General features: G+C 40.2%; 1 protein-coding gene across 13 annotated transcripts in view; it reads left to right on the forward strand.

Moving 5' to 3' along the window:
* The window catches only part of rbfox1 (RNA binding fox-1 homolog 1), a 567561-nt gene extending 541056 nt beyond the window's left edge, over nucleotides 1-26505 (forward strand). For 8 of the 13 annotated variants that reach the window (XM_049560284.1, XM_049560291.1, XM_049560285.1 and 5 more), the window contains 2 exons: nucleotides 13202-13277; nucleotides 21707-26505. In XM_049560284.1, the coding sequence (XP_049416241.1) occupies nucleotides 13202-13277; nucleotides 21707-21829 (199 nt within the window). In that variant the 3' untranslated portion in view covers nucleotides 21830-26505. Of the gene's footprint in view, nucleotides 1-13201; nucleotides 13278-21405; nucleotides 21513-21706 lie in introns of those variants that run through there. The other 5 variants (XM_049560288.1, XM_049560290.1, XR_007447797.1 and 2 more) reach the window with 4 other exon arrangements.
* Nucleotides 26506-26769: the final 264 nt, after the last annotated feature.

Raw genomic sequence — 26769 nt, forward strand, 5'->3', positions numbered from 1 at the left:
TGAGCCATTCACATGTATTTCACATGTACTGTCAGCAGGATAACTTGGAACCATGTTTATATTGTCTCCGACCCAACCCCCAGCCCATATGTTTGAGATAATAGTAGGATCCATTGCAACAGCACCCCATTGTACAGACTCAAACTGTATTGAGACCATGGAGTTGAATCAATACCTCCCTGAGAACCTCTCAACAAAAACAGAACATTAGAGGCTTCCCCAAGTTTATTACAGGGCCATTTCATTAGATTGCACCACAAGACTTCCTTTTTAAAACATTTCACCATAAAAACAATAATAATGCTCCGGTTAGTGAAAATAAGCTCCACGAAGATTTGAAAAGGGCTTGTAGTTGAAATAGTGGCTTCTAGGGCTGAAATGATATTTGAGGGTGTTTCATATCACAATGAATAATTTGTGTTAAATTAGTAAGTGCTGGCATGAAATTTTAGTTCATAATTGCATGGAACTCCTTTTGATTCATTATTCATCTGCTGCCTCACTTTCCCCAACTTCAGTTTTATTATGAGTTTGGTTTGAATTAACAGTCTGATATGGCAGAAATACCATCCGTCTAATTCAGGAGAATGATGTAAAATTATTAAAGAGAGGGCTTTGGCTCAGGACAATAGAGCAGCTAATATTTTAACAGACAAAGTAGGTACACAGTAGTTTGACTTGAAAAGAAGCTATCATGCTCATAAATGATGACACTCTCTGTATTAGCCAAGGGAGACTTAAGGGAGAGCCAAGATTAGAAGTGGAGAGGATTTATTCCACTGCCTCAGTGCATTTATTCAGAACAGACATGGAAACCTGATACATGGGCAAAAGAAAAAGAGGTTAAAGAAGAATCCCAACTCCCCCCCCGCCCCCAAGCTTCGTAAAACCTTTTACATCACACACCCATGGACATAAACTAAGGTGACATGAAGAATATAGCCTATTACACAATAAGCAATAACTAGAGAAGCACTTCCTGAATAAAATGTGTGTTCCTTGATGCTGATTGATTCATGTATGTATGATTCACATGCTGATTCAATGAAAATGTATAATGCACTGTGTTGGCTGTACTGACTGTTTGTCAGTACACCTTGACACCACAGTTAGGTCGTGCTTACAGATGCAACAGAGCTCACCTCTGACTACACCCAACCAAAAACATTAGTGGTAATTTAGCAATGAATTAAATTACAATGTGTGATGTGTAAAGTAATTTACAGTATCTCACATAAGTGAGTACACCCCTCCCATTTTTGCAAATATTTCATTATATCTTTTCATGGGACAACACTATAGAAATGACACTTTGATATAACTTAAAATAGTCAGTGTACAGCTTGTATAGTAGTATAGATTTACCTTCCTCTGAAAATTACTCAAAACACAGCCATCAACATCTAAACAGCTGGCAATATAAGTGAGTGTGCCCCACAGTGAACATGTCCAAATTGTGCCTAAAGTATCAATATTTTGTGTGCCAACCATTATTATCTAGCACTGCCTTAACCCTTTGGGCATGGAATTCACCAGAGCTCACAGGTTGCTTCAGGAATCCTCTCCCACTCCTCCATGATGACATCATGGAGCAGACGGATGTGAAGACACCTTGCGCTCCTCCACCTTCAGCTTGAGGATGGCCCACAGGTGCACAGGTGAGTTTAGGGCTGGATACATACTTGGCCAGTCCATCACCTTCACCTTCAGCTTCCTCAGCAAGGCAGTTGTCATCTTCTAGGTGTGTTTTGGGTCATTATCATGTTGGAAAACTGCATTGCGGCTCAGTTTCCAAAGAGGGGCGATTATGCTCTGCTATGAATTCATGTTTCCCTAAATGAACCGAGCTCCCCAGAGCCAGAAGCACTCATGCAGCCCCAAACCATGATGCTGCCACCACTATACTTGACTGTAGGCAAGGGACAGTTGTCTTGGTGCTCTTTCAGCATGTGTGGCACCTTGGTGCATGATCGCCCCTCTTCAGAAACTGAGCTGCAAGTTTTCATTATCAAGTTTTCCAACATGATAATGACCCAAAACACACCTAGAAGATGACAACTGCCTTGCTGAGGAAGCTGAAGGTGAAGGTGATGGACTGGCCAAGTATGTATCCAGCCCTAAACTCACCTGTGCACCTGTGGGCCATCCTCAAGCTGAAGGTGGAGGAGCGCAAGGTGTCTTCACATCTGTCTGCTCCATGATGTCATCATGGAGGAGTGGGAGAGGATTCCTGAAGCAACCTGTGAGCTCTGGTGAATTCCATGCCCAAAGGGTTAAAGCAGTGCTAGATAATAATGGTTGGCACACAAAATATATCAAATATCAAATAGTATCAAAATATTGATACTTTAGGCACAATTTGGACATGTTCACTGTGGGGTGTACTCACTTATGTTGCCAGCTGTTTAGATGTTGATGGCTGTGTTTTGAGTAATTTTCAGAGGAAGGTAAATCTATACTACTATACAAGCTGTACACTGACTACTTTAAGTTATATCAAAGTGTCATTTCTATGGTGTTGTCCCATGAAAAGATATAATGAAATATTTGCAAAAATGGGAGGGGTGTACTCACTTATGTGAGATACTGTATATTTGTAGGTGTGCATAGGCTCTACTCAGAGCCTACACCATTGTGAACATTTATACTTGGTGCGGTGCTGTGTCTGCATATCTGTAATTACACCTCCTAAACACGAGTTCCGGTAGGGTTTCTATGTCACTGTGTTGAAGTGTTGTAAAGTTTAATCGATTCAGCAAAAACACAAATAAAACATAGCTTATAGCGACACTATTGCACAAAACTACACAATTCAGCTCCATTATACATCACAGACAAAACACTTGGGTTTTTTTTGCTAACACATTCATCAATCTTAACTTGCTAATCCATCATTACCTTATATTTCAGCTTGTTCTGCTGCCTTTAAGTGGTCCCATAATCAACTAGTTGGTTCTTAAAGAAGCCTTGAGCAAGCTGGGGCCAGAGGGGGCAATTGCCACCCTGATACAATGCTGCTGAAAACAGCTGTGTTTGTAAATATATTCAAATGCTGCATGAGCGACAGGCTGGCAAACTCTCAGTAGTAAATAATAAGCCGTGTGTGTCTGACTGTGGATGGTGGAAGTGTTAAATGGATTTGTCAAATTTGTTAATTACAGCGATGGCTGTTAGCAGTTAGCTCCGCCTGTTAGCCGCTGAATGACAATGAAGCAAGCAGCCACCGGCCGCTGGACCTCACATCTTTTGATTCCCGCAGGAGTCAAATCAAATCCGGACTGTCTCAGGGAAGGTTTCTGAGTTGATGCTGTTTGACAGGCAGGTAGGAGGCTCAGTTATTTGTGAGTGTAGCTGTGCTGTTAGTAAACAGTCTGAACTCAGATCAGTTTTCTCTGGCAGAGATGAAAGTTTAGTTTTAATCACCATCTCCATAAGACATGAGTTTAAACCTCCAGACTGTCATGTTGCAGAAGTTATTTTTCTGCTTCATAACAGTGAGCTGGATGAGTCAGAGTTTACAGTGAACCTGGGAACAAATCCTAGTTCTCTTAGATCAGTTATTTGTGTTGTCAGAGTTTTTGAGAGCATAAATAGAGAGATGTTGAGCTTACTGACGTACAGTCAGTAAGTCTGTGCTTATAAATCACCCCTTAAACCTGTAAAAAACTGCTAGTTGCAGAGAAAATTTTCTAAATCAAATTGTTATACAACCTGTCACCTTGATTCTAATTTCTGATTACTGAATTAGCCTCACTGGATTTAAAGAAAAAAAACACAAAAATGTCATGAATTTTCTCCAACCAAAATTGGACTAAAACTATAAAGGATAAAAATAACTAAATGTGAACTCAATCTAAAATAGCTGTCAAAATTAACACTGGTCGGAAAGGGGGATAAATAATGCTCCAAAGTCTAACTAAATGTGACTAGGGAGAAACTGGCATGGCCATTTTTAAAGGGGTCCCTTGAACCCTCACCTCAAGATAGCTGAATGAAAATGGGTTGAGTAGGCCTGTTTGCAGTAAATGTTTTGTTCCTGACAGCTGCTTTCAAATTAAAGCTGCATATTTTTATTTTTAAGGAAAAAGACACCTACAATAACCTATTTGATGAACAGTGAACACTGTAATGATGTGTTATGTTTCTAACACGTATGGAACCATAACTCACTGAAACAGGATTGTTGTGGTACTCAAAATGTTAACTGTATCACTATCACTAGTCTATGCACATCAGGTAATTAGCAATATTAACTGTAAAAGAAGAAGCCAAAGTGTATCAGTATGCAATGTTTTAACACTTCATACTGATTAATTCTTAAACTAGCCTATACAGTTCAACAGCATAATAGAATTCCTGAAACTGAGTTATGGCTTTTAGTTTTGGTGCGGCATCCCAAGATTTTTGGTAGTCCCATCTGGCCAGCCCTATGAAAAATTTCTGAGGGTGCCACTGCTTACAAGAGCACTGTTTTAATGTTCCACCCAGGTCTGGTGAGGCATTGAGGGCTTGATGTGTATCTGTGTGGCCTTGATGCACCCATCTGTGCAGGGACCACACAGGCACCATGTTGGTCATGTTCATGCCATAAGGGTCACAGATGGGAAGCACCAACAGCTGCTTTCATGAGGTCTGACCAGACCCAGTGTGGCTCATGTGGCATACAAACCAATGCAAATGCAATGCAGTCACTCATGCAGATATGCTCATGCAAGCACGTTATGTGTATTCACAAATTACTACACACATGCACATGGGCGAGCACAGAATTTTTGGCCGTTAACCAATTCAGGAATGTTTTCAGAAATCAGGAAATAAGTACTGCGTTCATGTTGATATTTTTGTAGTAAGGTCATTTGTTTGGTGAGCAAAACACACAAGCATACAAGAACTACTGGCACTGTCTTACAATTCATGAGTTCTGGAGCCTGATACATAAAACTGTGTGTAGATTCAAGAATAAAATTGTGTATACATGCAAAAAAAAATCATAAATATTATTTTCATCAGATTTTTAAAGCCACACAAATGCCTAATTATGATTTATAAACTTCAACTGTTGTGGAGCTGGGTGCACATGCATAAGCCTCATTTCCACATCCAAATTTGGCCAAACATCCATTTGCATATTGATAATTGTACCTCCTCCACCGCTCATTAGACCTGTCAGTGTGAAAAAAGCAGAGAAGAAATGCATTTACCTATAGCGTCACATTGGCAGGTTCTCCAACAGAACCAGAGCAGCTGTCATTCCCCATGGCTGTGGATATCTGTAGCATCCGTACCACTAATTCATAAAGTTTTTGCAAACCATCATCACAACAAAATCTCAATCATCATTATTATTTAACATCAGAAGGATGATCTATGATTTATTTATTTAGCACTCAAGTAAAAACTGACATTATATAGTATGCGACAATTCAGGATCAAATTAAACAGTGAGGAACAGGGAGCTGCCTTCTCGTATTCGTACTCGTCGTCCTCCGCTTATCCGGGTCCGGGTCGTGGGGGCAATAGCCTCAGCGGAGAAGCCCAGACAGTCCTCTCCCCAGCCACTGCCGTCAGCTCTTCCGAGGGGACCCCGAGGCGTTCCCAGGCCAGCCGGGCGATGTAATCCCTCCAGTCCTGTCTTGGGGCGGCCCCGAGGTCTCCTCCCAGTTGGACATGCCTGGAATACCTCCCAAGGGAGGCGTCCGGAAGGCATCCTTACCAGATGCCCAAACCACCTCAACTGGCTCCTCTCGATGTGGAGGAGCAGTGGATCTACTCCGAGTCCCTCCCAGATGTCTGAGCTCCTCACCCTATCTCTAAGGCTGAGCCCAGCCACCCTACGGAAGAAACTCATTTCGGCCGCTTGTACTCGTGATCTTGTTCTTTCGCTCACTACCCAGAGCTCGTGACCATAGGTGAGAGTTGGAACATAGATTGACCAGTAAATCGAGAGCCTAGCTTTCTGGCTAAGCTTCCTTTTCACCACAACGGACCGGTTAAGCGCCTGCATCAATGCTGATGCTGCCCCAATCCGCCTGTCAGTCTCCCGCTCCATCCTACCCTCACTCGTGAACAAGATCAATTCAATCAATCAATCAATCAATTTTATTTATAAAGCCCAATATCACAAATCACAATTTGCCTCACAGGGCTTTACAGCATACGACATCCCTCTGTCCTTAGGACCCTCACAGCGGATAAGGAAAAACTCCCCAAAAAACCCCTTTAGGACGGACTCTTCCATACGTGCAATAGATGTCGTATAGAACAGATCAGCATAATAAATTAACAGTAATCCACATGACACAATGAGACAGAAAGAGAGACAGAGAGAGAGACAGAGAGAGATGCAGGACAGACGGTAATGACAGTAGCTTACAACAACATTATTGAAAGTAATAATGTTATAGTTATAGTTCTGGTTACTGCGGTACAATATGTTGAAAGTATGTATTAATATCTGGCAGTATACATGTGTGACAATAGTCGTGTATAATAACAGTAGAAGTATAACTAATGACTAATGATGGCAGCAGCAGCAGGAGGCATCTGGCCTTAACAATGTGTGAGGTACGCACATTCTTCCTTATGAATACCAGTTTATGTGTAGAAAAAGGTGTAGGCGTGTTTTTATGCATATACATTGTGTATACATCTGGGGCTGTATTTACAAACATTCTAAGAGTGCTCTCAGAGAGCTCCTAACTTGGCCAAAAAATAATTAGTAAAGAGTCCTAGCTTAGGAGAGATTTAGGAAAGTTCTCAGAGCAACCCTGTGCAAGGAGAAGACAGAAACTTTAATCCTAGTGAGGAGGTGTGGTTGAACTAATGGCTAGGTATGATGCATTCTATAATCAGATGTGATTGGTTGTCACAGACACACCCTTCTGTGAGCCTACAAGCTGTGGACACCCAGTGGAAATGAATTGAACTGCTGACTGTGAAAGTGTTAGTGTGATCACTCTGCTGGTGGAAGGTTTAGACAGACACAAGTCATCACTGCTGCACTGCTGTATTTTTCCAGTTTTCCAAATATCTTAGTGTTGTTATCATTTTATTTATGGCATTATGGCATTAGGTGGGAATTTTAGGTAAGAACTATAATTTTCCTTATTTCTTTGGCAAATTTCCCAATCAGCCTCAGTTGTTATTTGTTTGTTTTGTGTTAATAAGCACATGTTAGCATAGTAAATGATGAACGTGGTAAAAATGTTCCCTGTTCAACACCGGCATGTCAGCATCTTCATGGCAAGCTTGTTGGTATACTGGTACTGGCATTTAACTCAAAGCACCACTGTGCCTTTGGCCCAATTCATAGTTCGGTATGTCTGTAAGGGTCCCCTTTGGTCCACTTGACATTAATGTCATCATCCACCTATGCACAGACCCCCATGCCGACATCAGCACAGATAGCTCATATTTTGTGACTGCACGGACTGTACACATAGCAAGTGCGCTGACTGCACATGCTCCAATCTCTTGTTTGACACTCCAGTCCAGTCCAAAACACTCCGGTCAGGCCAGCTGCAGCTTCCTCACCAAGGTGAATTTAATTTTAAGTTGGATATTAAACAGACATTCACTCCAGACCCAGCAGCATCTGCTTGGTTTTACTTTGGCCCAATATCGGCCGCAGGACAGTAAGCTCACCTGTGAGTCCTCCCGTTTACTGCTGGGGGCTGACGCGGACCCTCAGTTGTACTATGAATAGATCCACTTGTGAATCTGCAGCTGTCCATGGATGTTCATTGCAGAAAGTATGTCCAAGCTTTAATTACAGCCTCACAGAGCTACTAATGTGACTCTAACTTCATACACATCACATAGACATGGGAAATCTTCTAATGTTTCTTTCAGAAAGAAAGTGCTTGCTGCTAACCTCAAAAGGAAATTCCTTTCAAATAAGAACTTATCATTACTCTGCTAATCAAGAAATCAAGAAAACTGCAGTTTTGGTCGTCAAACTGCAGTAGTTTAGATCATTAAAAGACAATATTATGGTTGCATAACTGTACATTTTTGGAAATATTTCTTTCTTCATTTCATCCAGAAACCTTCTGCATTTGACCAGATTCCCAACCATTTTGTAGGGCTGTTAAAAAATGTTGTTTCCATGTTTATCTTTTCACCTCAGGGTCATTTTAAAAATGCATTTGACTCAAATTGCATTTGAATTTGTGTTGTACTTGCAGCTTACCACACACTCTCTCACATATACACTGTCACACACACACTGATGATGGGTTAGGGCTCTGCGCTGTGAGATAAGATAGGTCAAACACGGTGCTGGGCTGAGTGTGGGTGTTGGGGGGGCTGCATGGTGAATGGCAATGTCCAAAACTAATCGGGATTAACTTCTAATCGCTTCAACCACTGGGCTGCTATGCAAATCAGCTCAATTATGGGCACAGGCCCTGGCCCCTGATTGGCCCTTATCATGACTGGGCTAGGACACAGAGGGGTGGAAGGGGGATGGGGGTAGACTGGTTGGCCACAGCATGGCTGCTCACTTGGAATAAACACGGCTGATGTCTATTTCATTCTAGAAATAAGACTGATTCTCTATTCTTTGATTGTTTGTATATTTAATCTATTTTCATGATGCTTTCTGTTTTTATTGTTTTCTTTTTATTATTATTATTATTGCTCTCTATTACTCTTTCTTGGCTAATTTTCTCTGACTGTTTCCTAGACTATCTATTCACAACCCTTGGGGTTATTAAATTCATTCGAGTCTGTACACAGGAGTGGGAAAAGAATGATGAGTAAGATGTTGATCCAGTCAAAACTCTGGCCCACACATATGTCCACAATCACTGGCCAGACTGCCATGGAGTTTGCTTTGGATAACAATGTTGGGACCTGACCTCATAAGAGATCTCCAATAAATGGGAAATATCAAAAATGGCTACCAGAAATCATTAATTATTATAAATAATAAGAATAAATTATGTTAGATAAAATGACTGGAATTACATTAAATCACCTTGTGGGGAACTATTCCCGACAAGCAAAAAATGATAGTCAGTTAATGGTATCACTCTGATAAAATACACCACAGTATCAACTCGGAGCAATAGTTAAATAAATAACCATAACCAAAGTTGTCATGTAAATGGTAAAGGTTTAAGGATTTTGGAGCTCTTGACATGGCAGAGGATTACTATTCATTCACTCCTGCAATATTAAACAAACAAAGCAAAAAGAGAGAGAGAAGGAGGGGAAGAGAGAGAGAGAGAGAGAGAGAGATAGAGAAGGTGAAAGAGAGAGAGAGAGAGAGAGAGAGAGAGAGAGAGAGAGAGAGAGAGAGAGAGAGAGAAAAGGTATGTGTGAATCAAAGGCCTTCTTGCCTACAAACAAAATGGCTGACAACCAGAAACTACAAGATGGCTGAATCAAAGATGGCCTCAGATCAAGGGAGGTTTTGGCTGACTGTATGGTCGGTCAGAACAAAGACAAAGGACAAGCAGCAGGAACTTTGAGTCTCCTCTTGGGTGTAGCTATGTTGAAAGCCAATTTGTAAGTGATATGTGTAAACTTCTCCCAGGAGGAAACTAATGTTTTGGTCCGGGAGGTCCAAGCTCACAGTGTCCGAATATACAGAACTGCGAGCAGACCTCCACGGGCTGATGATGCAAAGGTAGCCTGGGAGGAGGTCACCACAATTGTAAATCAATGTTGCGTTTCTTTCTAAGATGACAGATGCTGAATATACACTCCCTGTCTGATGCTGTGGCTGTTTGTGGTTGGCTGAGAGGGATGTGAACTCATTAGTTTGCAGCTGTGTTAATCAAATCAGGTTGGGTTTCCATTACGCGTGCCAAACGTGCCAAACAGTGCCAATCCCTTTGATCTGACATCAGATGTGACGGGACAGTCGATATAGAGATACATTTATGTGCTGATTGCAGATAGTTGCATTGAATAGTGTTTTTGTGGGTATTTATTGCATTGTTAATGTGCCTGATATTCTGGAAACCTGCCTGTGAGGTTTTGGTGACGTGTGCGCACTGTCCGCTGGTCAGTCAAACTGCCACTACACCGGCTGCGCTCTGCCTGAGCTGACAGTAGACCTGGTTTCAGCTGGCGAGCTTTTAGCGCACCTTCGGCGAAGCCTTTTGGCACGAAACTGTCACTGCACCAAGCTGGATCTGTCGACACCTCCCCCTGCTGCGCTGTTACACCCATCTCAGCGCACCTCGGTCTGCCACACTATCAAACTGAGCGCGCCTCGGTCTGCCAAACTACCAGACCGACTTTCACTCTCTCACGCCCGTTTAACAAATCTCACTCCGCCGTCGCCAAGTTGTTGTTGTTTTTTTTACACCCAGCCCATTGTGTGGCTTGACTGGACTGCATACTGGATGTCCACTGGATCTGTCGCGTGCGCGATTCGGCCGCAGCGCAGACTCGCTCCGTCCCGTGCCAGGCGTCAATGTCCACTGGAACTGTAGCGGCGCGCACGCCAGCAGCTGGAATTGTCAGATTGCGAGATCATAATGTCACGCGATAATTTGCGGAAATCTTGGAGGTATAAAGCAGGGCTGGACAGGGACAAAAAAATAGCCCTGGCATTTTTGGCCATGGTGGCCCACTATGATTGATGAAATGCCATACGCATACACTACGCTGTTACCAAAAACCAAAATTAAAATAAATCTCAGTAGTACCCTACGTGCCCTGGAAGAGAGTACCAAGGCTAGAAAATCGACATGCTCATTCACTTTTCATATACATCCTGGTGGTAGTAGATGGCCCTGGAGTACACAGTGCCTATGGTGAAAGCACTTGCCAAAGAATTCATTTATTTCAAAATGTTTGCAAGTACAAATAAGATACATAAATGTCAGCATTTTTTTGTCCCAGTCCAGCCCTGTACACAGGTCATTGAAAGTCCTTGAATTTATCTGTTTCTGTATGAAATTGCATGAAAATAGGATTTCACTGTGTGAATTTAAAACTTTTCTCAGGGCAGAACCCCCGGAATCCCCCTTAAAATCTTTCTGTTTGTCACAACAGGACATATTACTGGATTTTTTAAGCAGATGACTATACTACCATAGATTGATGAAACTGACCTTGATCTGCGCCATAAAACAAATATATGTCTAGTGCCGCCATGTCCATGTATGTTTGTGACCATGCACGCACAAACAGATATTACATCACAGGCTAAAATCTCACACCGGCCCTCTGATCAAAGTTGGCAACCCTGGTTTACAATGTGGGAAGACAGAGATGACTCGCTAACTCTAAACTGTTACACAATGGAGATTGATATTACATTGATATAATGCATAAAAAATGAACAAATGTATTACAAAAGTTACAAAAGTTTTTCCTTATCCACTGCGAGGGTCCTAACGACAGAGGGATGTCATATACTGTAAAGTCCTGTGAAGCAAATTGTGATTTGTGATATTGGGCTTTATAAATAAAATTGATTGATTGATTGATTGATTGACACACACAAGTATTTATGGTTTGCCAAAACTTACAATGTTAACATTTTCTTCTGGTGACTTTGCTGTCCAGTATCATAGCTGGGTGTAATCGGGTGTGGTCTGTGGTAATCATGACCACATCGTGTTTTTGAAACAATGATTGGAAACGCTTTTGGAAAGCACTGACAAATTATGTTTTCTTTCTGTCAGGGGTGTCAGATCAGGGGACGCTAAAGTGTGGTTTTCTGGAGGACAGTTACAAACATCATATGTTGGCATTTAATTTGGAGGACTGGAAAAAATGAATTGATTTGTTTGTACTGACAAAACTGAAATACTCATGTTAAGTCAAAATTGTGACAATAAGTCAAAAATTTTGGTTTGTAATTTACCGTTATTAAGGATGAGTATATTTCATCATTTGAGGTAGTAAGCATTAGATTTAGACTTACCCTCACATAATTTTCACTACATATTTCGAAATTTCTTTTCTTTCTTTTTTTTTTTTTTTTTTTTCAATTTTCCCAATGGAAATTGTCTTGTATATGAAGAATAGCAGAACCAGTATGTCGTCAGTTCATTCCAAAACCTTTGTACCATAGGGGTATAATTGACAATGTAGCCTTTAAGGCGCTGTATGTAAAAATGTGGCCAAAACGGTTACTGCACTCAAATTCAAAATACTGCCGCGAGTCGTGTCCACCCCCCCTCCCCTACAGATTCGAGGTTGCTGGACAGCGGCACGCTGGAGACTGATTTGTTTGTCCACGGGCGGCTGCCGTGGCTGCGTCACCGCATCCTTGATCTTTGGTTTTCCAGTGGACCGTTCAAACAAGTCCGGCTTCTCTGCTGCTAACGCTGCTGCTGGGATACAGCGGAGGAGCCGGCTGCTAATGCTATGTACTGGGACACTGCTAACGCTGCTGCCGGGATACAGCTGAGGAGGAGCCGGCTGCTAATGCTATGTACCGGGACACTGCTAATGCTGCTGCCGGGATACAGCAGAGGAGGAGCCGGCTGCTAATGCTATGTACTGGGACACTGCTAACGCTGCTGCCGGGATACAGCTGAGGAGGAGCCGGCTGCTAATGCTATGTACCGGGACACTGCTAATGCTGCTTGCCGTGCTGCTGTAGCTCAGTCGTAACTGTAACTGATGCTGAGACTCTACTGACTGCGTGACTGGTAGAGGCGGTGGGTGGCGCAACAGGCCAAAACACAAATTCAAAACATAAACATGATTTGCGGACTGTAAAAATGTTTTTTAAATGCGAATATTCTGGCTGTACTATTGTTGTCAGTGAGATCAGTATGTCATATGAACATTATTCCTTAGTCTCTGTGACATATTAGGAGAATTTTATGACTATTTGCTTTAGATTTCTTACATATAGCTCCTTTAAGGGACTGTGAATGAAGTTTATTGTGAGCCTCAGTGAGTCACAATGTACTGAAAACTGAGGTAAAAGAGCCTATAAAGCTTCATAGAGCTGCAGACTTGGATGATAATTCTCAGTGACTTTGGCACAGTAATTATGAGTTTGACATTCATAATTTATAGTGACTTTTCGTAAACATGATTGTTCAATAATAACATCTCTGGGAAAAATAAAATGTAACCCACCTTTTTATTTATATATAAACCCACTGTATATCACATAAAAATCGGTAAGTATATCAAGGAAGAACCAATGGGTAGTTATTTGAAGTCCACTCCACTCGACTGATCTAACCATCCTCTGTTATCTCATGTATTTCTACAGTTACGGACGAGTATATGCTGCCGACCCCTACAACCACACACTCACTCCAGCAGCCACATACAGCGTTGGTGCCATGGTAAGACTATCATGCCTGCCACACATCTCTGTTCTAAATTTCTGGTCCTCTTCATATCATACTTCACACCACTTCCTGATTTTCAAAGTATTTACATTTTACCTTTTAATCTCCAAAATACCCATTAAATCTGAGCTTGCATGCATGGCACCTGCTTGTATTTACATTGCTTAGAGTTTCACATGGAGCCCAGGCTTGAGTGGAGTGAGACTATCTGACCAATCATCACACTTGGTGTTGTTTAGTAAGGCAGTGGTAACATAAGCTGGATAATTTACTACGGCAACGGAGTTTTCCTGGCCATAATTATATTAAACATTAAAAAGCATAAAAATATGTGTGATTACGGTAAAGACTGCCATATGCTAAGATAACCAACACATTTTTTAGAGATAAGTTAATGTTTTACCTACATTACATTAGATGCTTCACCTTTATATTGTAGGCATAGTAGGCCTTTACAAAGTGTTATTAAGGTGGAACTAACAAAGTGGCCCATAGGCCCTGCAAAGGGGTCAATCATTCCCACAGTTGGTGATCTGTAGAGCAAAATCCCAGCTCAAAGCTCATGACCATAGGCGAGATTTAGATCGCCTGGTAAACTGAAAGCTTCCCCTTCAAACTGAGCTCCCCCCTCAACAAAGCGGCATTGTACAGTGTCTACAGTAATTGCGTTCCATTTTTCCCTAAAGGCTCATTGTGCTCTATGTTAGATTGTTAGATACATAAACAGTCATGGAGGGAGCCTTCTGTTGGTACTCTGTTTATGTTCTCCGTATTTGTGCATGCTTTCGGAAAGCTTACGAATTTGGACGAAACAGAGCTGTGCCACCAAAAATCAGAGGCAAGCAAATGCTACATAGGACACAACAAAGACTTTCTAAACATTGCAGAACTGAATTAATCAGTAATTTTCTGTCACATCTCGCAATGTATTTAATGGCCTCACAGACCACAACCATCTACAATGCTGCCTCCATTAAAAGGTTTATTATTACGATCGCCTTCCCCGTCACTTTGTTTGTTAGAAACTTTTGACTCTGCCCTTTAGTGCCATCTAGTGGCTGTATCTATGCCAACATAAACGATGCATCAAAGTATGAGGACAGTGATGGTTGCATCTTTACAGATGAATGTATCTATTTTCATACACAAATACATGTAAGCCTTTAATCATAAACAAGACTCAAAGATACTTAAACTCCGTCACCTGGGTCTGCGCTGGAGGCTGCGGACTGATGAACCCATCAGAAGTAAACTATCTGCTAAAAAGCAAAGATCCAAACCTAAGTTCATCACTCTCTATTCATCTTGTCCATGAAAATCTCAAACAGAATCATTGACAAGGTACAACCCTGGCACAGCCCTTTGGCAATGAAGAACCGATTTAATTTTTTCTGAAAATATGCACACAGCATTATAGAAGGCACACAGCAATGGCCCTGGCATCCCACAGTCCCAAAGAACCTCCCACAAGACACCCTTAGGGACATGGCCCTCTTCAAGGCTACAAAGCACAGGTAGACTGGACCATGTGAACTCCCCTCCTTTATTCTTGCAAGTAAAGCGCTGGTCCACTGTACCACAAGCAGGATGGAATCCAAACTGAGATCCGACGATCAGCCCAATTCTGTTTTTCCAGCACTCTCTGTCATATGATGATAATTGGAGCACACCCTCTAAGCAGACTGTACTACTTTCAACTGACCTCTTTGATTGACCCTTGGCCTGTGTCCAGAAGGCTTATTTAGTTAATCCATTCTTTAGGGTCAGTTTCTACAGCACCTTATTGAATCCAATTATTGTATTGAACAAATATTTAATCTACTTATTTAACTGAAGGGTATTGAGTAGCAGCCTGATTGATATTCACAACCTCTAGCAGGTGCACTGCATCGGATATGAAATGTTTATTAAGGATAGATATTCTCTTTGCAGGGACAAATGTAAACTTAAAATGGCGAATGTTACCCAAACAGGAGAGGCTGAGTGCTGCATCCAAAGAAATCTGAACCTCTTTCACTTTCTCAAGTAACAATGTCATGTCTGAGAGACACTGCATTGCTATTTTGTGTAAATGTGGACTGAAGACCGATATCAATGACACATTGTCAAATGGTCCCCTGACTACCATCCTCATTAGTTTAAGAGACCAGATTTAAAATTGTCTTTGCTGGATTAACAATTCATACATAGTTAAAACTTAAAATTTGGTCGCTTGTCCTCTGTTGGCGTGTTGAGTGCATTGCTTAAATCAGAGCTATTTCACCATCAAAAACAGTAAGACACATTTAAAAAGCAATTATAAATTGCTTTACATTTTAGGCTCACTGTAGTACTGTGTACCTGCATGACAGTATATAGGCAAAAAATCAACAAATATACTAAAATTAAATAATGGATCATATTTACTATAAGCAGACACTCATTATTAAAAAGAAATAACATGATTTGGGAGGTCTTTTCTTCTGAACAACCTCTTTATGACCTCTTAACAACACATAATCTAGTGGTGGGCAAGAAATGTGTTAGAATTACATGTTGGCATTTTTATAGGAGACTGAGCTGGGTATGCCCATTTGTAGCTCTATGCTTTGGTGTTTACTCAAAAATGATCCATTGTGGTTCACAAGATTTTCCCTGCAATTAAAATATTAATACAGTGAAGTGGCCAATAAGTTTCAATAATGCATAACTGTTAACTAAATAGTTTGCCTTGCACTAACTAGCTAGCTGACTAACTAACTAACTAGCTAAAATCATTGCACAAGGATCCATAGCATAATAGTCCATCATCAGTGTTGTGTACTGTAAATTTAATGTTTTTTGTTTGCTTGTTTGTTTGTTTTTTACAAGTATTGATTAAATATTACAGAATATTTTCTTAATCTTTGCTATTAATAGGTTTGATTCCTGTTAATGTGAATTAATGTGTATTTCCAGCCATATTTCTTTATTTCTTTCTTTATTTGTGTATTAAAAATAAATAATAATACATTTTAACTTAAATCTGCAAACAGTAATTTGGCAGCACCCCTGCCCTAACTCTTGGCCTCCCTGGGGGTTGCAGACCCCCAGTGTAAGACCCAGAAGCAAGACAGTAAGAGGACATGTTCAGAAAGGTTTTACTATAAAAATAGAAAAACTGAGGGAGGGAGAGTGGAAATCATACCCTTGTATTAAGATTACCTCATGACAGTAGAACCCATAATCTTGTCCTGTGAGTCATTTTACCCTTTTGGTTTCCTTGAAAATTACTGGGGGGGGTTTCTTTGTTTTTTTGCTTTCATCATGTAGAATTCATAGTAACCATCACTAATTGTGTCATTTTTAAAGCACTTTACAAAGATTGCTCACTAAACATGACGTCAATCAGCAATTTAGATGAAAGAATTAGAAGCAATTAATATTTAGCTGCCATTAGGGTGTCTTTCACAAAGGCAGAAAAGACTGGAGCTGCCTGTGTATATAAATATGTCCTATCAATAGGCCTTCTCTTATGTCACTTAGAAAAAAAATCTATTAGTTCATACACTTGAAACAAATATATTGTTAAATTCCACCAACTGCACTCCACAATCTCTGCTCATGCTTCATCTCCTCCATACGGTACTCCTCCCCCACCCTGTTCTCTTCTACAGTTGCTGTGCATAAGCTTTTCTGCAGCGCTGACATCTCCTCACTTAAACTTAATTGAATTTGTCTGTGCTGCTAACGGCGGTCCAAATGACACATTAATCCCGCCTGTAAAAGGTGATGAATGTCTTCATGCCTTGGCAGCCCAGTCCATGTTAGTTATTATATTTCTAATTTGGTGGATACCACCTCACCCCGCACTCCCTGGTAATGAAATAATTAGTCATTTTGATAATTAAATCCCTCGTGATGCCACAGCCACAGGGAGGAAACGAGGAAGGAAAAAAGTGAGCGAGATATCTGGGCGGACTGGAAGGAAAGATTGTCGAAATTACTGGTTAGCCGCAAACGCCACCCAAACTGAATAGCCTAGCGTGTTGCAAACATAACAAAATAACTTAAAAAAGGTTTAAAGTGTCAATCATCTGTTAATACAATACACCAGTAAGTCTTATTAAAGATGTCACACCTAGCATTTTAAACAGTTCTTATCCCTTCCATGTGCAGCTGCTGTAAGATAAAAATGTTATTTCAACTTAGGTTATATTACTTAATTTTGAGCATATCTATGGAAGCTCATGACCAATGTTAAATGACGTTTGAACTATCATTAGGCCCTGCAGCATTAGGCTTTCCTAAGTCCCTTATTCGATCACCCCTTGTTTGACCTAGAAAGCATTCCAGTCCGCCATAATGAAGGATGTTCCAATGCCCTTATTTCTGCTCTGAGGATTGAGGATTGAGAAGCAAAGATGGATCTCTGAGGAGACATGATCAAGAATACATGAGAGCAGCCTTTGTGGAAGGGTTTTACCAGAATAACATACCACTCTGTCTGCTATTGATTAGACACCACAGCTGATCAAGGTGCTTTGAAACTGCATCACATTACTACAGTTTTCTACCGCAGTGTACTGACTAATTACAGAATGAACCCAAGTGTACTTCTCCAAAGCTTTAGGTTTTATTTATTTACTGATTCACTATCCAGTTTAAGTCGTGAAAGTGTAGGTCCGATTAACAAATGTACCATAAAAAACTTTTGTCACACTTTTTTTCCCCGTTAAAGGGTTTTTTTTGGGGAGTTTTTCCTTATCCGCTGTGAGGGTCTTAAGGACAGAGGGATGTCGTATGCTGTAAAGCCCTGTGAGGCAAATTGTGATTTGTGATATTGGGCTTTATAAATAAAATTGATTGATTGATTGATTGATAACAAAGGTTTTTGTCTCCATGATCTGTCAATCCAAACCCCGGATATGTTACATTTATATGTTATTATATAGTGGATATGTTGAAACTTTATATTTCTTTAAATTAAACAATGCTGTGGTTGACATTAGGAACAAACAACACTTATGGTAATGTTTAGGAAAGTATCAAGTTTTGGCTTAAATTACCTGGTTTTGGTGGCACAATCCAAGCTGGAAACACAACAATGTCACAGTTTTAAACAAACACTTTTCATAGCACTATTTACACACAATGATCTGAACACGTGGACAACAGAGACTTACTGCTATTCACACCTGTGTGTATCATGGTTTCTAGCTAACCACTTGTTTAGATTTTAATACTGCTGACGTCATCCCCGTGAGAAGGTCAAAATGCCCCATGCAGAATTATTACGTCCACACTCTCGCTAGTCATGTTAGCAGTTGTGTCACTACACCTGGAGATTGCTGTCAGCAGAATCCAGCACTCCTCCTTCCATAAGGCAGAATGATGAACAGGCAGACATTGCTTTGTTCAATTCATCATAAAATGGACAAGTTATAGAGTGTTGGCGCTTTGTAACCAAAACAACCACCACATCCTGCTTTGATAATGTATTTTAAAAAATAATTGAAAGTAAGGAATGTAGCTACCTTGATATCACCCAGTAGTTTGTGGAGTCCTGTTTTGAAACCTGGAGTTAAACATTTTGGCTGTCGCCATCTTGGCTTTTTGAAGCCCACTTCTGGCTTCAAAAAGCCATATTTGGACAGCTACAGAGACCATTGTTTTTGCTGTTGGAGGCTGCCTCAAGGGGCCATTGTGGAACTGCAGTTTTTTGCACTTGGCTTCATTTTTCAGCCCTGGAGGTTGCATCCCAGACAAGTGATCAGATCACAGTGCTTCTTGGTGGTCTTTTACACTTGTATTTTGCACTGTCTACTTATGATCTGATCTCCCTAGACACATTTTAATACTTTAAGGGTAAACAGGGTCTAAGTAATATGTTACCTCTGCTTGCGAAAGGCCTCTCTATGCCAGTCATCAAAGCACCCTTACTGTCAAACAATGGAGACATAGCCAATATCACCAGGCTAATAGCAACCAAAGTCGTGGTTATTATTGCTTAAACTGTTAGATCAGGATACCTGTGTAGCTCTCCTAAATATTGGCAGAAATAATGGTCCATTTCTAATTGAAAGTTGATAAAATGCTTTTACTCATATGTCTGAGGTAGGACTAAACATGTATCACTTGAGAATGATTGACCAGTTAGAACTTCACTCCTACTCTGAAAAGCTTGACAAATACTGCATCTAGAAGAAAAGTTGCATGTCCTAGGTTTGTGAAAGCAAGACCCGCCCTGATCTGCCTTACTCTGCCTCTGACTGGCTTACCCTGACATTCTAACCTTAAAGGGAAATTTCGGTTTATTTCAACCTGTCTCCTATCGTCCTAAATTTGTTTCAAGTCACTAGTGACATAGAAATAATAGTTAGCATGTTAGCCGTTAGCCTAGATACAGCCGTAGCGTCAGACCTGTTAAAACTTAATTGAGCGGGCATCCTTTCAAGTGCAAAGTTAGTCCACTAAACAAGCTTTTCCTCCACAAAGACCGCCTCATATCGTTAGGATAAATGTCAGAGAACATATAGAAAACAACATGTAAACGTGTTGTCTTACCTTACCGGTGTGCTGCCATGTTTGTTGTTTACCATTTAGCTAAGGCTGCAACCGGTCCCATTCCTTGCAACAGAGGTATTCCTCTTCTGTGGGCATTGGGGTACAGCATTCACAGGTACACCACCAATCTCCAGAGCTAAAGCCTTCCAGCAGCCACTCCTCCTCTGTCGTCCTCTAACGTTACCTGTTGCACCTCTCTCTCTCCCTCTCCTCCTCCGTTCTTCAATTTCAAGAAGCTCTTCATCAGTGTATTCTGGCTCAAATAAATAAGGGCGGCCATCGCCTCTCGATGTGGAAAGCCTATATACTAACATTCCACATTTAGATTGTCTTCAGAGTTGTTGTCTTAACCTTATGTGTGTTTACCATTTACCTCTGCTTCCCAAAGCACGGCCGAAATATCGCGAGAACAAGCAGCAAGAGCTGGAAGGCAGAACCGGACAGTAGCCTGAAAAGTTCATTCATTTATTTTATGAAAGATTTATAGAATAATGGCTGACTTTTTGCCAGACTTTGACTTTGTGGGGGAGGAATTTGATTTTGCAGAGTTTGATGGCTGCCCTTATTTATTTGAGCCAGAATACACTGACGAAGAGCTTCTTGAAATTGAAGAACGGAGGAGGAGAGAGAGAGAGAGAGGCACAACAGGTAGAGGACGACAGAGGAGGAATGGCTGCTGGAAGGCTTTAGCTCTGGAGATTGGTGGTGTAACGTTACCTGTGAATGCTGTACCCCAATGCCCACAGAAGAGGAATACCTCTGTTGCAAGGAATGGGACCGGTTGCAGCCTTAGCTAAATGGTAAACAACAAACATGGCAGCACACCGGGAAGGTAAGACAACACATTTACATGTCTTTTTCTATATGTTCTCTGACATTTATCCTAACGATATGAGGCGGTCTTTGTGGAGAAAAAGCTTGTTTAGTGGACTAACTTTGCACTTGAAAGGATGCCTGTTCAATTATGTTTTAAAAGATCTGACGCTACGGCTGTATCTAGGCTAACGGCTAACATGCTAACTATTATTTCTATGTCACTAGTGACTTGAAACAAATTTAGGACGATAGGAGACAGGTTGAAATAAACCGAAATTTCCCTTTAACTCTAACCAGTCCCACTCCTCTTGCCTTAACCCAACAAACCTAACCAATGAAGACAACAAGTACTTTCCAATCAGAGGGGGAGCAGAGTCATGTATACAATATCTTAGGCAACACAAATTTGTGCCCTGGACCTCATATTTATGAGGCTTAATAAAAACCGTGGTAAAATTATTCATTAATGCAGTTTCATCAGAACACACACAGAGGAAACTGCTCTCAACGTTCTCTTTTAACTGTGAATTTCACAGAAACAAAGCACATTTCATAATATATCTCAACTGACTGCTGCTTAAAGCTTAAACTGCCTCAAAATCTCCATCCCCTCCACCCAGTGAAAACCAGCATGATCCATCTGCAAGATTTAGCCCATCCTGGTTACCATGCTGCTTAAAATCACCTTTAGATGTGTTTTTTTTTGTTGTTGTTTTTTTTTTTTTTAATTCATATTTTACTCAACTTTTTCAGTTGTATTAACTGGATTTCTTTCACATAGCACTTGGCATGTACCCCTGGCATGAAGCATCTTGCTGTGCTTGCTGCATGACGGTTGCTCCGGTCATTGGTCTTTTCATCCCCCCATGGGTTTGCACTGGAATAACGGTAACGTAATGTTGAAACTCTAGTTGTAGTTTGTGAAGAATGAAGGGGGGCTAATGAGGGCGTGTATGTGTGTATGTGTGTGTGTGTGTTCTTTGGTGTTTCCATGAATATGTGTGTGTGCATTCTCTCGTGGGTGTGTGTGCCTCTGTGTGTGAACCGTTGGGTTTGTCCGTGCATGCCTGTATGTGTTTCAGAACGCATTCACCCCGCTGACAGATGCGAAAACTCGGAGCCACGCCGACGACGTGGGGCTAGTGCTGTCCTCTCTCCAGGCTAGTATATACCGGGGAGGCTACAGCCGCTTCGCACCCTATTAGCAACACCTCCAACTCCTATACTCAACCTTCCAACAGGACAGAAAGAAAGTGTGTGTGAGCGTGAGTGTGTGAGCGAATGAAAACAACAGAGAACGAGTGATCAGAGGAGAGATGTTACTGAGGCCTGGGTATTGCAATACATGCAGTTTGTGCATCATTTCAGCATCTCCTAAGAGAGAAGTACAAAAAAAGAATAAAATGACAGCTGATATTTTTCATCTTATACCTCAGATATTTTGTGCTGTGTATTTTGATATTGTGGGTTTTTAATTTCTAAAGATTTAAACTTAGATTATCAGCTGTAGAGGTTTTTCCATGGTACTAATAGAAAGCTGCTAGAGTAATGATTAGGACACAAATGAAATATTTATCAAAATCAAATTGTTAGGGCTTGTATAGAACTCCAACCCTGTAAGATAGGTCATAGTCACACTTTGGGGTTTTTATGTTTTGTAAGAGTGTTAAAGTGACTATGCTAGTCAAGTGTTGTTGTTTTTCTTCTCTCAGCTTCCTTTGGCACTTCCTCTGTCGGTTTAGCAATGATAGTTTTATTTTATTATTATTTTTTTGGTTTGGGAGGAAGTACAGACGCCTTGGAAAACACGGACATGGATAAAAGTTCTTCTCTGAACCTTTAAGGGCAGAGTGGGTGTGTAGGAGAAGCTGAGAACAGCCATTATTGCTATAATTAAGTCCATTATCTTGAGAACTCAACATTGTTTTTTTTTTGTTGTTGTTGTTTTGTTACCTGAGAACAAGCTCTTAACTTGTGATTAGAACTTTATTATCCTAATAGTTATTTTGCCAAACAAAGATAATGCTATTTTCTCAAGAAAAAATCCTGTGTAATGTCTGCATAGTTGTGAAAACTTAATGTATTGTAGCCAAATTTCATTGAGTTTTCCTGTTTATTTTTTGTAACATACAAAATTGCATTGCACTCACACAGATACAACATTTTCAAATTTGACTTAATATCTCATAATTACTAAATCCCATCTCCTCTGACATCTCTGTCAATGTCCACAGACATTCTTTTTGGGGGCCTAATCAGATTGGCCCATTGTGCATGTTATTCAGCCTGAAAATAGATGATAGAGTTGAAAATCTGGCTATGGTTAGTTCAGTTTGGGATCGACAGCTGGCAGCAGCTAAACTTGGACCCAAGCTGTTTCTATAGCATTGCGATCCAATGAAACTGCAAGTAGTGTTTTGACTGATTGTTTAAAGGGATAGTGCACCCAAAAATGAAATCAAATCCCAACAAGGCATGTGCTGTGATGGTTAACCTGCAGCAATGTTCAAGAGCATAACCTTAACCTGAGACTTACTAGGTGCAAGCTTGTAAGGGTCATTTTTTCCTGCAGGAACTTAAAGGGATAGTGCACCCAAAAATGAAAATTCAGCCATTATCTACTCACCCATATGCCAAGGGAGGCTCAGGTGAAGTTTTAGAGTCCTCACAACACTTGCGGAGATCCCAGTACACTGCGTTCATGTGTGTGCACTTGCGCGCAAGACCAACGAAAGCATGTGAACACACATGAACACGGTGCCCATGTCTCACGGTCTCATGTAAGCGCACACACGTCAGTGCAGTGTACACAGAAGCAGTCAGAGCTACAGGCTACAATGAGGCTAAAAACAGAGTTCAAATGAAGTTTTCCAAACAACTTTTTATGTCGGGGCTTCAGGACACTTGGATCACTACAGACGAGCAGTATGGAGATTTTTTGTTGTTTCAATTATGTGTTTTTTGGACATTTTAATCTGGGGCGCCGTCAGCCATTAGGTGTGCAGTTGTGCTGCTAGCCCCTCTCCCCGCCGATCTCCACAAGGGATGTGAGGACTCTAAAACTTCACCTGAGCCTCCCTCAGCATATGGGTGAGTAGATAATGGCTGAATTTTCATTTTTGGGTGCACTATCCCTTTAACGTCTATGTAGCATCTGATCTTATGCGCTGTGTAGAAATTCATGGTGATAGGCAGATATTGCTCTTTAACATTTCACTGCACAAATATTACACTATACACCAAAACATAGGTGTTAACATTATGCAAAAACTCAGTCCGCCACAAGTGTCATTTTGATATTTTCCAATCTAGACCATGTTTTCCTATGTTTTTGTGTTCCAGTGACTAATGGAAGCAATAATGTTTTAAAATGGTACAGTACTGAGCGAGACCGCTGCAGCCAACAGCTGTGAAACAGGCTGCAATGTAATGTCCAATCAAAGTGTTTGTCTTTGCCACTGACAGGCTGACATTGTTATCATGAGTGTCTGACAAGATTATGAAAAGGATCCCTACAGAGGGCAGCCTCTTTTTTCAAAAAACATAATCCCTTACGTTTATCCCTTACACTTAACAGTGGAAGATGAACAGAGATAGTTTTTGTGAGTTTTATTTTGCTTTTGTTAACTTTGAATGAAATATGTTTTATGATGATAAAAAACTTTTTGTCTATATGGAGTCTGTTGTGTTCAAAAAAGTGATTTCAGGGCTGTTACTGGTTACTCTTCAACAAAAAGGTCTATCTCTGTAAGGATCCTTTTCATAACTTTGTCAGACACTTAAAATGATAATCTGATCCTGCCAGTGGCAAAAACAGGCAGTTTTAATAAATATAAATTGACTGTGTTCAGTTGCCACAGGGATTCCACTGAAACCTGTTTTTGTCCAATACTGGACCAGTTTAAAAAAGAAAGATGTTTCCATTAGTCACTTAGGCTCAAAAACATGGGAACATAGGTTCCAGATTGAAAAATACTGATGTTACCCTTTAACTGACTCGATTACAGCAACTCATAACAGGAATTCCTATGGTTACATTTATTTGACAGGCTAATAATAATTACTCCTAATTACAAATAAACATCTTGTAATTACAAGATATTAAGTCACTTTCCTTTGGTAACTGTAATGCTTTTTTTTATAATGACAAGATTATTTGTTTGATGTTTCTATAACTACAACAAAAAATGCAACAAGTTTCTCTGCTTTTTTATAAGTTATCTTGAGATGATTAGGAATTAAGTCATTCCGCTTATTAAAAAACACAAGACTACAACAAGTATTAGCAATCACAGCTGCTCTCAGCTTCCACAGATAGTTGACGTGTAGTTTAGTTTCCTTTTTAGGGAGAGAATGGTGTGAGTCAGCACGTCATTCAGCCTGTAGATTTGTTGACTGAATAATGTGGTTCTATCAAACGTCACTTCAAGCCAAAGGTTCTGATGGACATATCTGGCATGTTTATGTGTATAGACAAGATTCTACATAGATATGAATTATGAGATGAGAAAAGAAAAAAAAAAAGAATTGCCATGGCAACTAAACTGTTCAACCATCTAATTGCTCAGTCCACATGCTGTGATATGAAAAAGAATTAGGGCCACATGAATTAAAAAAAAATAGTAATAGCAGAATTCTAAGAAAAAAGTCAGAATTCTGGTGGAAAAAAGTAAAACTTTAAACACAGAATTCTTACTTGAATTCAAAGATAAAATGTGTTGTGGCTCTAATTCTCTTCTGTACTGAGTAGTAGTGTTGGCCATCCAGACATAGATGTTTTTTTATATAAACTTCCAATATATTCATTGGTATAATTGATGATTTTTATATAACAGGAGAGATTTAAAAAAAAATATATATAGCAGTGGCCGAAGCCACTGTGTCTATTTTATCTCTGTTAATTTTGTTTTGATTTTTTTTTTCTTTCATTATTAAGATTTAAGGGGGGGTAAAGTACAGTATAATAATAATCCAACAATGTATTATATTTGAACTGTGCAGTGAAGATGTTCTCTAATATGAAATACACAATGGTATAATGTTTTAGATTTAGAAGAGTAGATCAGTTGTTAGGGCGAGCTATCTCATTTTCTATTAAATCATATTCTGATTTTTATTAACTCTTTACAAATAATGTAATCACAGTGTAGATACTCTCATTAAATTTTTTTGTCAGCTGTACCATTTTGCACATACCACTTGTCATTTTCAGATAAACCTGAGACATATCAGTGCTGTAGTTGTAATTTTCTGTAACTTTTTTTATTATCAGTTCTGTATTTTTTCTGTTTCCTCTCATTTCTTTCTTAATGTGACATACTAATTGTTATTTTCTAAAACACAACCTTTACTCTTTGAAAATTAACTGTTTGAATATTATAATATGAAATAAATATGAGAAATAAATGATTTGTGAACAGGCTAATCTACAGTATGATGTAAATAGAAGTTAATGGTAATAAATCTGTAGTGTATTTGAAAAGCACTACGTGGGCATCAGGAGCTCTGCTACGGCTGCATTGCAAGCCAGCCTACGGGCCGCTTCCTGTGCCACATTCTGTTTACAACTATTCCCAATTAGTGGTGTTGTTACATATCTCCCTTTTTGTATTTATAACTGATTAGATAGGAAAATCTCTCAGATGCATCACATTATTAAAAAGGCAGCAGTAAGAGCCAAGGGGCCACTCGGCTCCGCTGGTTCTAACCTCCGTCTGTGTCGATCAGAAATGGGACAACTCGTAGTCCTCACTATGCTGAATGTCTGACTCCGCAACTACTTTATACAAGCTCTGCTTCCAGTAGGTGTTGTGGTTCAAAACAAGGCTTCCTACCCAGTCATTGTATGTGCATGTACTATGGTTCTTCCACTAATCAATAACCATCAATAAAGTTTTGTTTTCTCAAGATGTCCTTGTCCGTTTCCTCCTTTGAGCTTTGATCTTTGTCTGACCCTCCCTGTGTCCAGAGTTATTCATTTATTTTAAACAGTCAATCCTATTTAGTTGTTCTATATCATCATGCTATTTTTAACATAAGCAGGGGATTTCAATACAAAGTGGTAACCACTGTATAAGAATGCATGAATGGGTCAGACCTGCGCAGCACTGAATTTGAAATGAACTGTAATAAACTGGAGCTTCTG

The sequence above is a fragment of the Epinephelus fuscoguttatus genome, linkage group LG19 (assembly GCF_011397635.1).
Source record: "Epinephelus fuscoguttatus linkage group LG19, E.fuscoguttatus.final_Chr_v1".
NCBI lineage: Eukaryota > Metazoa > Chordata > Actinopteri > Perciformes > Serranidae > Epinephelus > Epinephelus fuscoguttatus.